Source organism: Purpureocillium lilacinum (assembly GCF_023168085.1).
Source record: "Purpureocillium lilacinum CBS 284.36 DNA, scaffold_7, whole genome shotgun sequence".
Taxonomy (NCBI): Eukaryota; Fungi; Ascomycota; class Sordariomycetes; order Hypocreales; family Ophiocordycipitaceae; genus Purpureocillium; species Purpureocillium lilacinum.
In genome coordinates, this window is record NW_027072117.1 from 47,172 (window position 1) to 62,844 (window position 15,673).

The following is a 15,673-nucleotide window of genomic DNA, read 5'->3' on the forward strand; positions in this document are numbered from 1 at the left end:
AATGACAACCTATGGAGCTTTTTAGTCCACTAAAAATTCTTCTAACTTTACCTTTCCTGTATGGATGTCGCTGGCTAAGTTCCCTTGATAGTGCATTATATCGTGGACATATGCCTGTCCAAGTACCTTCCACGTGCTTCCATAGAGCTTTGCTTTGTCTTCCGTGTCATAGATTCGCCTCCAACGCCTCCAATTCCTCCTCCGAATGACCAGGGGCACGTCGCAGCCTGGGAGAACTACCACTCTATCGCCAATTTCCACATCCTCTGGGCCGAGGCCAAAGCCCTTACCATCATCCAGGAGAAACATCCTCCTTCCTTCGCAGGCGTCATCTCGCACCTTGGCGTATTTTGCAGCCTGGTCAGTTCGCTCGTCGTCAAGGTGCCGACTCTGCCTGTAGCCTGCACCGCTACCGGTACCCTTCGTCAGCCCGTCCGGGTCCACTATGTAGTGCCAGTTCCAGGGTCGCTGAGAGTAATCTCTGGTGTTCCAAGCTCTCCAGTCAAGTGGCTCATTAGTCCAGGCGCCTCCAGTTACCGTCAACGCAAACTTGCGCGCCATGTCCATATCGGACTCATCTTCCCAGGGTCCGCCTACCAGCGTTTCCCATTTCTTGAACAGCTGCACATAGTTCGGGCGCCCCATGGGAATAGTCCAAGAGCTCACGCTGTCACCGATAGCAGCAATCCTCCCGTGGGTGAACCCCTCAACAGCAATCACACTTGAAGCCTCCAGGTCGATGCGGATGCGTGCTTCGAGACCGCCAGCAGCCGAAAACGTGTTGGCCTGTAGTGGGTAGTAGCGCGGGTCATCTAAGCCTCCTGCCCAAAAAAGTTGTCCTTGTTCCTGGAAATGGTTTGGGTCATGCGGGTGTGCAGACCAGTCAAAACACCAGCTGGCATCTAATGTCTTGGCCCGCTCCGCAATCGCGAGTGGCAGAAGTGTCCGGTGGCGTGCCATGGTCTCCTTGGACAGCGACCTCCATAGAGCCTGTTTGTCTTGACGATAGTCAATAGTGAACGAGCCTCCCGGCATAGACGACGGCGAATTTAGAAGCCCGATGAATGCGTATACCTTGTCGCGTTGCTCGCTAACGAGGCGGTGACGAAAAGAGTAAGCCAAGGCAAAAAGGCCGATATCGGGATCTTGCGACATTTGTGACCGCAAAGCGAAGGTCTGCTTCAGGTAACTGAATAGTCCGTACGTGACGTTCAGATATTTGGGAGTGGCTGGATGAACAAGAATGGAAGCCAGGTTAAAGAAAGACGTCGTATGAGGGCCGCAATGAATCACAACATCTCGCGCCAGGACAACCTCTTGGACCGTCCACGCACGACTCCAGTACTGTTGAGAAATCGTTAGCTTGGATTCTCTGTAGAGACCATCATACATGGAGACAAACAGGTCGTTGAATCAGGTCGTTGAGACATTCGATCCATGAACCCATGTCCTGCTCTTCCCAAATTTCCTCAACCGCATTGGATGGAGTAGAAATGACGTTGGCTAGACGATCTAGCTGCTTGAAAGCAAGCTTGGTATCATCACGTGCAGAGCCGACCCAAACAAGGACCTGTTGCGCAGCGCGATAGATGTTGCCCATCATCCTCACCTGTACGCTCTTCTCTTCTGGGTCAAATTGGTTGATGCATATTGCGTCAATCTGTGGCGACTATTAGCCATCGCGGACATGTCTGGCGAGCTGGCGATTAGTACCCAAATGGTGCGGATGCGGTCTGGAAGACAGAGCTGCTCGAGCGCCGCTGCCAAATCCTTGGTGACCTTGAACGGTTCCCCGCCCAGCTGGATAATTGCATGGTCATTTTGCTTGCCCCAGCAGTAGCTCAGGGCTTCGTACTCGCAAGCATCCCATGTTGTTTCCTCAAGTTGGCAAACTACGGGATTGCGGCCGAAGCTGTTGTAAGGAGCAACCCGCACCACGCGGATGCCATTCTGGGCCCCATTCAGGGGCTCATACACGCGTGTAAGCATGGCAAGCTGTGCAATGCATGCGGGAAGCTGGGTTTCATCATGAGGCCACGGCCAGCATCATTCATGGTCGATTCGGAGCTCGGCAGCAACCAGGGTCGAGAGGCGACCGAGCAACTGCACCAACAAGTGACTGCAAAAGCCAAGCGGCTTCATGATGTGGTGATAGCATGGATTGGCCAACGGTTGGAGAGCGGGGTTGTGGTGCTACTCAGTGCTGACACGCGCCCAAGCATTGTAAGGGGAACCAGCCCACGTGGTATCTCACGTGGCGTCCCGTCCCGCTCGGCGCTACCCTACATCAACTACCAAGTGTTTGCCAATGAGAACATCTCCGTTCCGAAGTATTAGTTTCTTGCGCGCTGCGAATTGCAAAGGTTCTCCATAACTGTTGGTCAATTTCTTCGTTCAGGACCTCCGTGCTGGGGGGGTGGCCTTGCCGGTGGCAGTCACTTCCTGCTGGGTGTGCTTGGCCATGTCGTGTAACGCGGGACTGCAGAATGTCGGTGAAACAGTAATCTTCCGAAGTACTCTGTACACTCGGAAGAGACGGTGTTGTTAGTGAATCCGGTGCCATTTGTGCAAGGCAGCCCCTCTCACTGCATAACGCGGCACATCTCAAATGCAACATGTCTTGGACCGCATAAATGACCAAGACATTAATACGACGCACAGGCCAATTCACTAATGCCTCAGGCAACAGGGTGCTCTGATAACAGGGGGGGTACCAAGGTGCTTCCGTGATGCGCGACCGCTCTCCCGCTTCGCATTGTCGGGCCTGCGCAGCTCCACTAGGCCAAACATTGCTTCCGGTGAGGGAGTCGAAGTTCAGTGAAGTACAGCCAAGCCTTTGAATCGAGATAGAAGCCAGCCGAATGCGATCCGGGCGCCACTGACCCTCAATTGTGCCCCTGGTGTGCGCCTGGCGTAGTGGGCCAAACTGCCCCAACCCAAATTCACCCATCGCCCCCAATTGGGTTCTCAACCACAAACTTCTCCAGGCCCCCAAACCCTGTCCCACGAAGAACGGCCGACTCCCCACGGGGAACGAGCGATATGCCACGTTCTGCCGAATGAACCGGGCGAATCGCCGGCGGCTCTCGACCGTGCCATGTCTCGCCACTTCGATCCAAGGGAAGATGAGCTGCTGGCCAGGCGTCCCGATCGGCTCTTAATTGTCTCCCCGCCGATATTATCTCGTGCGTCTTATGATCCGGCTCGCTTCAACACCACAGTTTTGTCGTACCTCGACGTCGAGCAATAGCAGTAATGGCTTCCTGGCTGTAGCCGCTTCTCATGGCCTACCTTTCTATGTGGCCTAACTGTTGGTCTTTGTCTTCGTGGCCATATCGAAGACCGTCTGGGGTAACGTTGGACGATGCTTCCGCTCTCGCTGCCGTTTCGGATTCATAGGTATTTTCCCATTTCACAGAGACGCTCATTCACGTGGTGCTTCATTGTACGCAGGTCGTTATAAGTCTGCCATCAGCAGCCCTTCCCACTGTGACAACTTCGTACGCGGCCAAGTATAAGTATATCCAACTCACCTCCGGGCCTACCTTGCAATATACGTCAACCTATGCTGGGTTTTCGGCCCTGGCTTCAGTGTACTTCGCGCAACACTTATCCGCGATCGCAAGTGAGGTTTTCATACTCCTTTACCTCGCAGTGGGTCTGACCTCTTCCTGTCGTGGTTGGAATTTACCTTGCGCCCGAGTCCCGTTTGTTGCTTGTTCGCTGCGGCCGCATCCACGACGCCACAGCGTGTCGAGCATGGACCTCGTCGTTAAAATGTGAGACTGAGAGCTGGTAGTCGCATCTCTGATCAGGTACTTCGCTAAATGGCAGTGGTGAGGGTGTATCGCCAAGCAGCCATGCTGACTTGAGCAAGCAGATGACGCAGACGCGCGATTGCACAGTATAATACTTCAGTGAATACTGTTACATCAGGAAACCAGATGCAATACACCGTGCGTCCAGAAATAGTATGTAGGGAGTGAGGCTTGAGAAGACAAGTCATTTCACCGACTGACTCTGCACTCACTTCGCCCTGCGACCTCAATTTGTGAGATCGGGTTTCACATCGGCTTGAAGTCTCTCCGGTAACAGTAAGCCGTCGTAAGCCATAGCTAGGCTTGTACAGCAATTGGTAAAGGCCTTGCAGCGTCGACATGCCGGTACTCGTAATCCGCTCGGATTCTGCCACTGGACGCGTCATCCCGGGTTCGTATTGACGGCACAAGCGCCACGCGCAGGGCGTGGGGCCAGAACTTGCAGGCGACGCACACTTGAGACGCATATCGCGCAGATGATCAAAAACAAGAAGGCCCTTTAAAAGAAATGCGTCGAAAAGATTTGGGATCTCAAATCTAGGTGATGAAACCTGAGGTAATTGCGAATCGAGTCCTTTCAACCAATATTGAACATGTCTCCATGCGCCAACACTCGATGGCCTCTTGAAAGACGACTTTACTGGACTAAGGTCCTTCAATGCTCTATTTCTGCAGTCGTATTCATAACGAGTGCCTTCCTGTTGGGATACATCAGCTCGCATACTTCACAGAGCATTGGGGGTGGCCTCACGGTCACATGCATTGCGGTACCCTCAGCTTGCTTCGTAGACGTTAAACGCTGAAGCTGACAACTGCTACGAATAGGCCGGGCTGACATTAATCACGACTTTGCTGAGTAACTGGTGCGGTTGGCACCTTGCAGGTTACTTCAAGCGAGTGTGCCTGTCGCTGTTGATCGTGTTTGACCTTTGCTGTATCGGACTACAAATCCCGGAAATAATTGTCCTCGCAGTGGCGGGACTGCCCTGGAACTGTGAAGGGTTGACAACGGTCACAAGTACGTCGTCATTGTTTCTGGGTCGCTCGTCTTGTTTTATCGTCAACCCCCTGACCCTCCATAGATCCAGGAGAACCGAGATCCGGATTTGACACGTCTGGTTTCGGCAACAGCAGCGAAAGGGGCGCCTTGGATCAATACTGTGGCATACCAAAGTCGTCATTTTGGCTGTCCATTATCTTGATGTAAGTTCAGGCCCTGCCGCATGTCCGGGGAACGTTGCGTCTGCTTCATATCCCATTCTGACTCAGCTCGGCCAAAAGTCTGTCGTACTTCTACAGTATTGGCTTATCGATCCGGCAAATGATCGTCATGGGAAAGAAAGCAAAATCTCGAAAGACATTCAGCGACGGTGATGACATCAGCCAACCTCCCTCCTCGCGGTCGGTGGTAGTTCAACTTCACCCTGACAGCCACGATCACGAAACGCCATGGACGATGCCTGTACTCAATGTGGGCGGGGACATGTCTGATTCTATGGACAAACGCATGGCTATCAAAACACGATCGGAATCGTCGACATCATTGGATCCCCCTCCATACGTGCCCAACCGGTCCGAATTGCTCGATAAGGGTGCCCTGGACCGAGAAAACTAATTGAATCTGGGGAAGGGCTCACGACATGGCCTAAGACCTGGCCATGATATCCTGATACGTAGGAGATTAGCGGCAGGCAAGACTAGCAGGTCAGAATTTGTTCATGCAACATTATCTGTTTCCGATGCTGCTCCATGTACCCCCAGCCTAGACCAGATTGTGTATCAGGCCCCCAGGGTCGTGACACCATGGTTGCTAAGTCGTATTTCTCGCATTAATGTTGCCCGCTTCGGATAGAATACGGTCTCTAACCCAGTCAGCGCGCTGCCACGTCAGCCCCGATCTCCAGATGGTGCGTCTTTTAGTCGCGTCCTCGTTTAAATGTGTTCGTACCCAAGAATACCGCTTCAAGAGCGCGACCATGGCGCTCAGAGACCACCCGACCACTCCGCCACAGAGTGGACACGCCTCCTCAGAAAGCTTCGAGAACCTGTATGCTGGAAGGCCCATGAGCCTGACTCTGCGGCAAACGGCATTGTCCCTTCCGAGACATCGGTCGGCCGTCAAGCATGTCGCTCATCCCCGAAGTCCAGATACTCGAGCGAGAACAATACTTTACACAACATTTGATCCCAATCCTTGACGAAGACCCCAACTCACAACTGGGACTGTCGTCAGTTCGGATACGAACCAAGGTCATTGGCCTCACAGCAAGCAATATCACAGTTGCCAAAGTCGGGTTTCTGTTCGGCTGGTGGGACGTGCATCCATTGCCCAAGTCCACTCCTGCGCCATTCAACGACTCGTCAAGATATGGCCGCACCAGTGCTTGGGGCTATGCAGAAGTGTTGGAATCTACCGCTCCGTTTGTGGAAAAGGGTGACTATCTTTGGGGTTACCAGCCTATCGGCACCTTGGCGCAGGATCTCGAGGTCCGCGATGCCGGAATCCCTGATCATGTTATCGTTACCAGCGCCCACCGCCAGCATATCGCTCCATTCTACAATAGGTATATCAAGTTTTCTAGCGGCATAAAGCCAGCTGTGATATCGAAATCCTCGTCTATCGGCTACGACGCGTGCATCAGGGTCATGTACGAGACGTCGTACTTGTTGGCGCATTTCGTCTTTGCAGCAGTTCCAGGACACCAAGTACATCCAGGTCCAGATATGACGACGCCTTGGACTGCGGACATGGCCGATTTAACAGCTGCAACAGTTGTCAACTTTGCACCGGGTTCAAAGGCCGGGCTGTCCCTTGCGCATATCCTCAAGTACAGCAGGAGTGCAGCCCGACCTAGGAGGCTAGTGGCCGCACCGACTTCATCCTCATACAGCTTCGTTGAAGCGACTGGCATATATGATTACACAAAAAGCACAGATGAGAGTGCACTGGAGGCTTTAACTGCAATAGGTGCCGCATCTAGAGAGAAGATTGTACTCGTTGACTTTGGCGGTCGGGGCGGCGTTGCGCAATCATGGGCTACCGAACTTCGTGCCGGCGGCAAAGACGTGCTTCTACTGAGCCTCGGATATGAGATTGCGGAAATGACCCCGCAAGAGTTCTCCAAGTCACTGACGTCTTCATCGGCAGTCCAAGCTGTCCGTGTCAGCGTGAGCAGCATTCGCGATCGGGCTATTGCATTACAAGGTGAGGAAAGGTACTTCGGCGAGCTTAACACATCTTGGCGGTCCTTCAGAGCTCATGGCGTCCGGGGGTTGGACGTCACCTGGGGTTCAGGTATGGAGGCGGTCAGGCAAGGCTGGGAACAGTTGACCAAGGGAGAGCTTAAAGCAGGTGAATGTCTGGCGTATCTGATATGATTCAGACAGATACCAGGCTGTGAAACTTGGACGATTGATTTGTCTCTCCTATAAAATGAACTCGGGGTTGTACCACGAAACGTTGATAGGCTACTACACTTGTCCGTAGTCGCATGCCAGACCGAGGGGCAGTACATGGTACGAACTGACCGTCCGTGTTTCATGCTCAATTGGGTTGCAGTGAGTTTCAGCACCTCAATATTCTGGCCGACTATATACTACTGCCAATTATGCTCTTGGTCTTTGCCAAAAGAACTGGTGACATTGGGAAACTTGGTGTTCATCGCTCCCAGATCCTTGAAGGGGGTTGAAGGCGGGGGGGTTGTGGTCTGTTTACGGCGCAGGGATCTTAGTGCCGTCCCACCACGGGAAGAACCGCTCGCCTTTACCCAACTGGTGTAGCGTGCAGGGGGTCTCCTCGCATCCCTTGAACGGCTGCGTGTTACCCCACCAATCCACAGAGATCCCGGCCCATTGAACCGAGAAAAGCATAATGATGGCGGAAATGGCGACTCCAGCGGAAAACGACGCGGAAAGGACAAAGTTATACTTAGACCAGAACGCCAAGTAGCGGCCGCGGATAAAAATCCAGGAGAACCAGGCGACAGGGACCGCGGGCCAGGCGTAGGAGAAGCTGTAGGGTGCCCATTGGAGCGATCCAGCGATAGCGGCAACAATGTGGACCTGCCGAAGAGCCCGAGAGTTCGGCCACAATTTCTTGAGACCCCACATGCAAACGACCAAAGCGACGCCCAGAGGGAAGCCAAGTAACAACCACTTATACTGGCCGTCCTTGCCAAAGACTTTGATCGGCCCGATTGTGCCCCAGAGGACCGAAGCCGTCATGAAGGTATTAGGCCCAGGGCAAAGGAAACGCATCGGAGCAGCCGACGTGCATACGTTCTTGATGTCCATCTAGAAGGGTCAGCCTGACGCGAGGGACAGCAGGAAATGATTCAGGTGGAAGCAGTCTTACTTGGAACTTCATGATGCCAGTGCAAATGAGGGTAGAGATAAGCGTGGCAATCATTTGGCCAGCAAACGTGACTCGTGGCGGGATCTGAATCGAGTCAGCTTCCCAGCGAAAGTTACGATATGGAATGGCACTCCAAATCGGCTTACCTTGACGTAGTGGGCAATCTTAAGGTCATTGGCGAACGAGATTGCATGCGCACAAGTAACGTACCTGCCAGCAACAAGTCAGAAACATGGCCAGGGTGGCTCTAATGACAAGCACCCGTACCCGTAGGACTTGAAGAAGTTCATGGCCAGGGCATTGCCTTCGACAATCATGCCACCAATAAACTCGGCAAGCACGTTCAGCGTAATTTCAATGCCAGTCATACTGACGGTAACGCCGACTGGGATGACGAAAATGAGACATAACAAGATGCCGTAGAGTACAACTGCAGGTGAAGTATAGGTTGGCCACAGCGCTATGCCGAGGACACCAAAAACAATTGATATGACAAGAACGCTGAAGTACCACCACTCAGACACTGAATAAAGATATTAGAAGCGAGCTTCGTTGTCTCCGAGAACAACAGGAGTGTTGGCAAGGCAAACTTACCCTCCGGATACGCTGCCATCAGCCGGTTATGTACATCCGAGTACTCCCCTTCCGTGGTTTGCGAGTTGGAGTTCTCGCTCGTTGCCTTGTTCTTGCGGAATCTTAGACTCCTGAAAAGATTGCGGAAACCCATCGTCACTTCGTAGCGTTGGTATAAGACAACGTGTGTCAAGATGGCTGTATAGATGGCAAAGAAAAAGCCATAAAGAAGTGCATTGGCCGCTCCCATATATGGAGCGGAATAGCCCATGTACTTATTCAGGTCGAACATTCCGCGATCATCAAGTGTGCGAGAAACGTTATAGAGTTTTCCGAAGTGGTCGTAGACGCGGTTTGTGTTGATGGGTAAGAATCCCGTGTTCCACGTGTTAGTGTACCACACTCCCAGTACGAAGAGTCCAGTGACAAACATGCCCGCAACGGCATTGAAGGTAGCAAAGGATGGAATCATCTGCACCTAGTCAGCTCAGGGGTTAGGTGCAAGTGCGCCGAAAACGCGTAGGCCTTACAAGTGGATCGGTGCTGAAGCAGATGACGTTCCAGTCAAAGGTGGGCACAGGATTGAAGAGCTAGACATAGTGTTAGTATGGACTGTGACTTTTTAGTATGGAAAAAGGAATGACAGTAACGTACACCGAGACCATTCTGCATGCCAGTGAGAATGTTCAGGTTCAGATTATCTGGCGCAATCCAGGTCATCCATGTAAAGTAGGAGAGCACCTGAAACAGGTAGTTCGGGAACCAAAAGTATATGAACATGGCGGCAAATGTGTATAAGAAGAACCGATAGCGGGACATGGACCAAATGCGCCCGAATGGGCCCTGTACAGGCTGGTTCTCTTCGTTGTGGAGAGCGGTGTTGAGGGCGATCGTAACAAGTGACATTGGCCAGACGCAATAGGAAGGATAGACGAGGAACTTCCGAGTCAAGCCAGCAAGACCGTATCCAATAAAATTGGTGGCAAAGGCATTCAAGAACATGTATCCAAAGTGTCGGGCATATTGCTGGTTGAAGTATTGGGGAAGAACCTGAGTCCAGATGATGTAGTTGGTGTACGGCAGGCTCCTGGACGTATTGGCCATTATGGCAATAAGCATGTGCTCCTTTTTATTGAACTTGCCCGGGTTGAGACCAATTTTCTGCCCGAAAAGCGAGAATTCGTAGTTCGGAACCCACTTTTCCCAAGCCTTTCCAAGTGGGAAAGCGAGCAACTGGGCAATATTGGTGTCGAATCGGATAGCGGGCTGTCGGATGGAGAAGAGCTGGTTCACAAAGGACAAGAAGACGCTAAAGAAGCACCCCAAAGTCCAGGCGCGGATCGTGGATACCGGCGTCGTTGGGTCATCGTGGTTATCAACAACGGCTCGAACCTCGGCGTATGGGCTATTGTTGGTGATGAGCGCGGCTTCTAGCTTCATCTCTTGTACGAGCCCCTCATGCTTCTCAGGATTCTCCATGATGTCATCGTTCCCTAGTCAAGTTAGAGAACGGAGATCGCGCAGCGTTTGGGATACTAGTTCAACATACCGAGAAACTCTTTGATCTTCTGGAGCGTTACAAAGGGAAAGTTGGGGTCGCCATCGTGGATTGCCAAGACGTTCTGCATCATCTGCTAACTTTCAGCGCAAACTGCAGTAGAACGGCACATGGTCATGCGTACGCTGCGGACAGTCTCGAGGCTCATTGATGCGGCGAGTTCCTTGGCCTCCAGGATGTCATCCTCTGTGGCATTCAGGTGCCTATGCGGAGGTTAGCTTGCATAGTTGTCATCGAGCCTTGAAAGGCATGACTTACCCCTCGAGCGTATGGGCCTCCCCCGCCTCCGTCTCCGTCAACTGACCAGTGTTAGCAGCAAGTCTTACCGGGCGCATTCTCTGGCACATCTGTCGGACGGCTTACCATCTTCTCGACGATGGTGTCAGTGACTGCATCATCGTGGGCTTTCTGAAAGACTCCATCCCCGGAATCTTTTCCGTCACCTCCGTGCTGGGATGTCTTGTTCATGGCTGTATCAATAGCCGAACATACTCTTCTCAGATGGGAGAAGCTACAGTCGAGGCAAGCTCAACAACGGCGTGTTAAGTGAGGGCGAGCACAGCTTCATATGGAAAATTGACTTTCGCCATTGAGGTGTACTGTACCGTTCCCAGCTCCAGGAAAACAGCGGGAAGGGATGATAACCTATCGTGCCGACTGGGCAGTTTAGGAAGGTAAAAAAGTTCCCTTGGACGTGCAACAAGTGAAACACTGCACCATTGGCGGCTCATGTATGGGCCTGTGGAGCATAAGGCTTGCCCTCTTCAGAACTGTGGCTGCATAATCTTGGTGATACTGTGCTGTGTCTGCCCACTTACACTGCTATATTTTGTCGTTCGCCGTGTCATGTGGCGGATGACACCGTCCAAGGGCATGCGCGCCGAAAGATGGCCCTCATCCACCCGCCCTGACACGAATGTGGCGGCACATAATAGGCAAGTCGCTTTTTCGATGCCAAGGACTTCTGTCGGCCGCTCCGCTCCCAACAGCAGGATGAAGCAATAATATCGGCTCACGTACATAATACAGTACATGCCAAGAAGGACATATGCCAAGACCGATTAGATGTTGGGATGGCGAGGATACTGATGACACTTACAGATAAGGATATCGATCCGACCGCAATACGGCTTGAGGGGGCTCCCCAAAGCGACGGAAACCGGCTACCACGTTGCTGTGTTTTCCCTTGCCATGAAGGCGAACCAACCATATGGCGATCCTTCGACTCCATGCATACAGCAGCCGCATGAAGCGCGCAATGGTAGAGTCAATGGCGCACGCGTTGGGAGATGCAAAGTATAGGCAAGTTCCGTGGCGTAGAGACAGTGGGGAGCAAGCCTTGTTTATGCATGATAGCTCCGAGAATGGACTGCTCACCGAAGGAGGCTGAGTTGGTGGTGTCGTTGAGATTAGGTTGGTGGGTGGCACGTACGGGCGGATCGGACGGGGCCCTGCATTCAGGCAGTACTACGAGCGGGGTTGTTGGTGGAACAGCCTGGCTGGGACGATCTGAGTGTAACCTGTCTGTAGGATTCGTCGGTGCATTGTTGGCGGCATGTTTTGAAGGTGTCTTGGCGCAGCCTGCAACCATGAAGGCTGCAGAAGATTGATCGCGCCATCGAGTGCGTTTACTACGGTCACGACCGCGCAAAGTACGCGATGTCTGGATTCGTCACGCATGATCGAACCAGCGGGAGCTCGTTTCGCTGAAATAGGACGGGCGGTTGGAACCTATGCCATCGAACGCTTATGTATTACAATCCGTACAGGCTACCGACGCCAAGCATCAACCCCGCGCCCAGCCGCTCCATCGGTTCGCTGAACACGGATGGTCCATGCCAACTCAGATCACTCCAATCGCACATTCTGTAACGAACGAATGGAGCGGCAAGCCTGAGCCCAATTACATGCAATTGGCTTTTGCGACCTTGCAGTTGGCCAGGGCTGCTGCTGCTGGGCCGTTCATTACCACGGGCAACAGCTAACTCAGGAGCACTCGAGGCCGCGCCCGTGTTTGGATGATCTTTTAGCCTCTGCAACCCAGTGCAGTGCTAAATTTGTAGGTCGCTGAGATGGCGGAAAGGCGGAAGAATGTGAGCTCTCCCACTTGCCGATGTGATATCGCCCCCCGAAAGATAGCAGAGCCAAGCCAAGTGCTACCAACTGCCGAGTCTGGTCGCGTCAGTACACCCACTACTAGGCCCCTGGAATCACTGGCGTCTAATATCGTCGGGACCACGCCATCGATTGCTCAAGGAGGAAGGTAAACAGGGGCCATAGCTTGGGGTGACCAGGCACAGCTGCACCATGCAATGGACGAGTTGTGTCGGGTGGCTTGCACAGCCCTTCTCGACAGTGCGGGGCGGGGGCCAGAACGCCCGCGTCCGGGACGTCTTGTCAACAAATGGCATTTGCCCAGGATTAGTGGACCTATCTCTGGGACACCGTAATAGTTGTCCGCTGGGGGCACCATGGTGTCTCGGCGTTGGGCATGCTTGCGCAAAAAAGCCGAGGACGCGGTAACCCGGCTGTCGCAGTGCAGATCCTCCACACGACGTGCTAAGTACAGAAGACCTTGCGTCACGAAAAAACGGAGATCACGTCCAGCCATTGAACGCACACAACGACTCACGAGCATTTCACACAGCGTGCACATGAGGAGTGGAAGCTTCAAAGGTTCGCTGCGGTCTCGCATACCCAGCGCCACCCATCAAAGACGTTCAATCAAGTTGTCAACGCCCACGGGCTACGTAGGCTTGGCAACCTCACGATGCAACGCGCCGCATACAACCCCAGTGGCCCCACGAAATGTCCATAGCAATGGCAGGCGGTTCTGGGCCGCAACGCCACGGGCCCATATCATCTCTGCCGTCGGTCGCAGAGGGAAGTTGCGCCGAGGGCATGCAGCCAAGGCTCGCCAAGCACTGACATCACAACGGTCCAGGCTTGACTGCATACTGTACTCTCCTTGGAGCGCACGCGATGGACGACGACGAGAGGCTGAGAGCCAACAGCCCAGAAGTCTGTTGGCCCGCACATGTATGTAGTCGGTGCAGTACTATTGTACTGTACAGTGCTTTGCAGACGGCACGGAATTGCTTCATGCGTGAGCAGTTTGTGGCGCCAGTAGTTTGCACAACTCCAGGGGCAAGCCGGGGCGTGGCGTGGTTCCTACCTTCCGTTCTTTGAAGGGTGTTCAAACGGCCCGGCGAGGGTGAAGTTGACAGAGATGGGGAGCAGCGCTCTTCTTTCCGTGAGCACGGGACCCAAGGGGTGCTGGTATGGCAGCACAGCAGGCGCACTACAATACGGCTGTGCTTGGTGTCAACTAATCTGAATCGTGACGCGTGGGTCGCTTGGCGAACACCAGACATCAAGCATCGCGCGACCACAGGCGTGGACGAATCGCTGCACTTAGCTGCAGGACCGGAAAGGAGCAAGATCGGCCGTAGGGCGGCCACCTTGTTCTGCGCGTGCTCTGCGGCAAGACGGACTTGAATGGCCTCGTGTACAAAAGTGGGCAATCAGCGCCGACGTGTACTGTACCAGGCTACGTGGTTGAGCTGTGGAAAGGGTGAAGAGGTGCTGTTCAGGGACGCTGGGAGCGCCACAGTCTCATTGCCGTGCCATGAAAAGCAGCACGGGGTGCTGACCATGAGTAACCCGGAGCAACGGCGGCTACCGTTGCCTCCCGCCGGCAACGCGACACGGGACACACGGAGGTGTGCCGCCTTCGCCGCGGTGCAAACCCCACCTGTTCGGGCGGCGCTGACGGCGACGATCCCATGTTGGCGGCCGGAGATCGGACTGAAATGCCCACACAGGGCGTCCTCCAGCTGTGTGACAACAGTCGTCAAATGTTCCATTACACAGCACACACGCTGCGATTTGATGCCTTCGCGACGCCTGCTTCAATGATGGCTCATGCCGCTCAACCGGCCAAAGTCGAGTGAAGTATCTGAAGCAAACATTTTGTCCCCCGAGATGCCGACAAAAGTCCGCGCCCCTGGAGGGTTTTGGAGCCCGCACCGAGTGGAGAGGCCGTCACCCCCCAATCGCCGGAGTCGGCAGTGAAGCCACGTCTCCACCGCCGAAGAATGGACCGCATGAGCCGGAAAAGAGTCATTCTCGAGGAGCTGAGTCCATTGTCGGCGATTCTGCTTCTCACCTCGACTCACCTCATCTCACCTCAGCCGCCTCATCCCCATCGCAGCAGACAGCCCCGACTCAACTCGGCGCGTCGATCCCATCACCACCAGCCTCACTTCCGCCCCTCGCTGTGCTTCAACGCCAAACACCTCTCACCATGGCCATCGCCGACGACCACATCCTCACGCTCACGTGCCCGGACCAGCCCGGCATCGTCCACGCCGTGACCGCCGTTTTCGCCTCGCACGGCCACAACATCCTCGACCTGCAGCAGTTCAGCGACCCCGTGTCGCGCCGCTTCTTCATGCGCGTGCACTTTGGCCCGGCCGGCGAGCGCATCACCACCGAGCACCTGCAGGCGCCCTTCGACGAGCTCGCCGCCAAGTGGGACATGAGCTACGACATTCGCCCGACGGCCCGCAAGATGCGCGTGCTCATCATGGTGTCCAAGATCGGCCACTGCCTCAACGACCTGCTCTTCCGCATGAAGACGGGCCAGCTGCGCATCGAAGTCCCCGTCATCGTCTCCAACCACCCGGACTACGAGGCCCTGGCCCGCAGCTACGGCATCGAGTTCCACCACCTGCCCGTCACCAAGGACACCAAGTCGGAGCAGGAGTCGCGCGTCCTCGAGCTCGCGCGCCAGCACGACATTGAGCTCATCGTCCTCGCCCGCTACATGCAGGTCCTCTCGCCCACCCTGTGCGAGGCCATGTCCGGCCGCATCATCAACATCCACCACAGCTTCCTGCCGTCGTTCAAGGGCGCCAAGCCCTACCACCAGGCCTACGAGCGCGGCGTCAAGATCACCGGCGCCACCGCCCACTTCGTCACCGCCGACCTGGACGAAGGCCCCATCATCGAGCAGCGGGTCGCCCGCGTCGACCACGCCATGGACCCCAAGGAGCTGGCCGAGGAGGGCTCCAACGTCGAGAGCCAGGTTCTGGCCGCCGCCGTGCGGTGGTACGCGGAGAAGAGGGTCTTCCTGAACGGGGTCAAGACGGTCGTGTTTGATTGAGGCGGGCGAGTCCTCAATTCGGCGGCGCATCAACAACAAAAGTTTGGGTTAGGTCAAGGTGCGATATAGAGCGTGGTTCATGGCGTACAAAAAAAAGAATGCATGTTGCCTGATGCCTTCCGTTTCATTGCTGTCGAGTACTGCTGTGAGCATTTCATTGGGTATAAGAAGAGTCGGCATGCAAAGGCACGGCAAGTGATCAA

At 54.4% G+C, this 15,673-nt stretch overlaps 3 protein-coding genes across 3 annotated transcripts; 2 read left to right on the plus strand and 1 right to left on the minus strand.

The window, feature by feature from the left end:
• Positions 1 to 5,942: 5,942 nt before the first annotated feature.
• PLICBS_008921 (uncharacterized protein) lies at positions 5,943 to 7,196 on the plus strand (the record flags this gene model as incomplete). The annotated part of the gene is made up of 1 exon (XM_065601499.1): positions 5,943 to 7,196. One exon carries the CDS (start codon positions 5,943 to 5,945, stop codon positions 7,194 to 7,196), a length of 1,254 nt encoding a protein of 417 aa, XP_065457571.1.
• A 333-nt stretch (positions 7,197 to 7,529) lies between these two features.
• On the minus strand, positions 7,530 to 10,771 carry PLICBS_008922 (uncharacterized protein; the record flags this gene model as incomplete). Its single annotated transcript, XM_065601500.1, has 11 exons — positions 7,530 to 8,111; positions 8,173 to 8,256; positions 8,319 to 8,382; positions 8,440 to 8,602; positions 8,767 to 9,217; positions 9,276 to 9,335; positions 9,400 to 10,238; positions 10,295 to 10,376; positions 10,428 to 10,506; positions 10,562 to 10,602; positions 10,667 to 10,771. 11 exons carry the CDS (start codon positions 10,769 to 10,771, stop codon positions 7,530 to 7,532), a joined length of 2,550 nt encoding a protein of 849 aa, XP_065457572.1.
• Positions 10,772 to 14,609: 3,838 nt separating this feature from the next.
• Positions 14,610 to 15,470, plus strand: PLICBS_008923 (uncharacterized protein; the record flags this gene model as incomplete). Its single annotated transcript, XM_018327778.1, has 1 exon — positions 14,610 to 15,470. One exon carries the CDS (start codon positions 14,610 to 14,612, stop codon positions 15,468 to 15,470), a length of 861 nt encoding a protein of 286 aa, XP_018173719.1.
• Between the last annotated feature and the right edge of the window lie 203 nt (positions 15,471 to 15,673).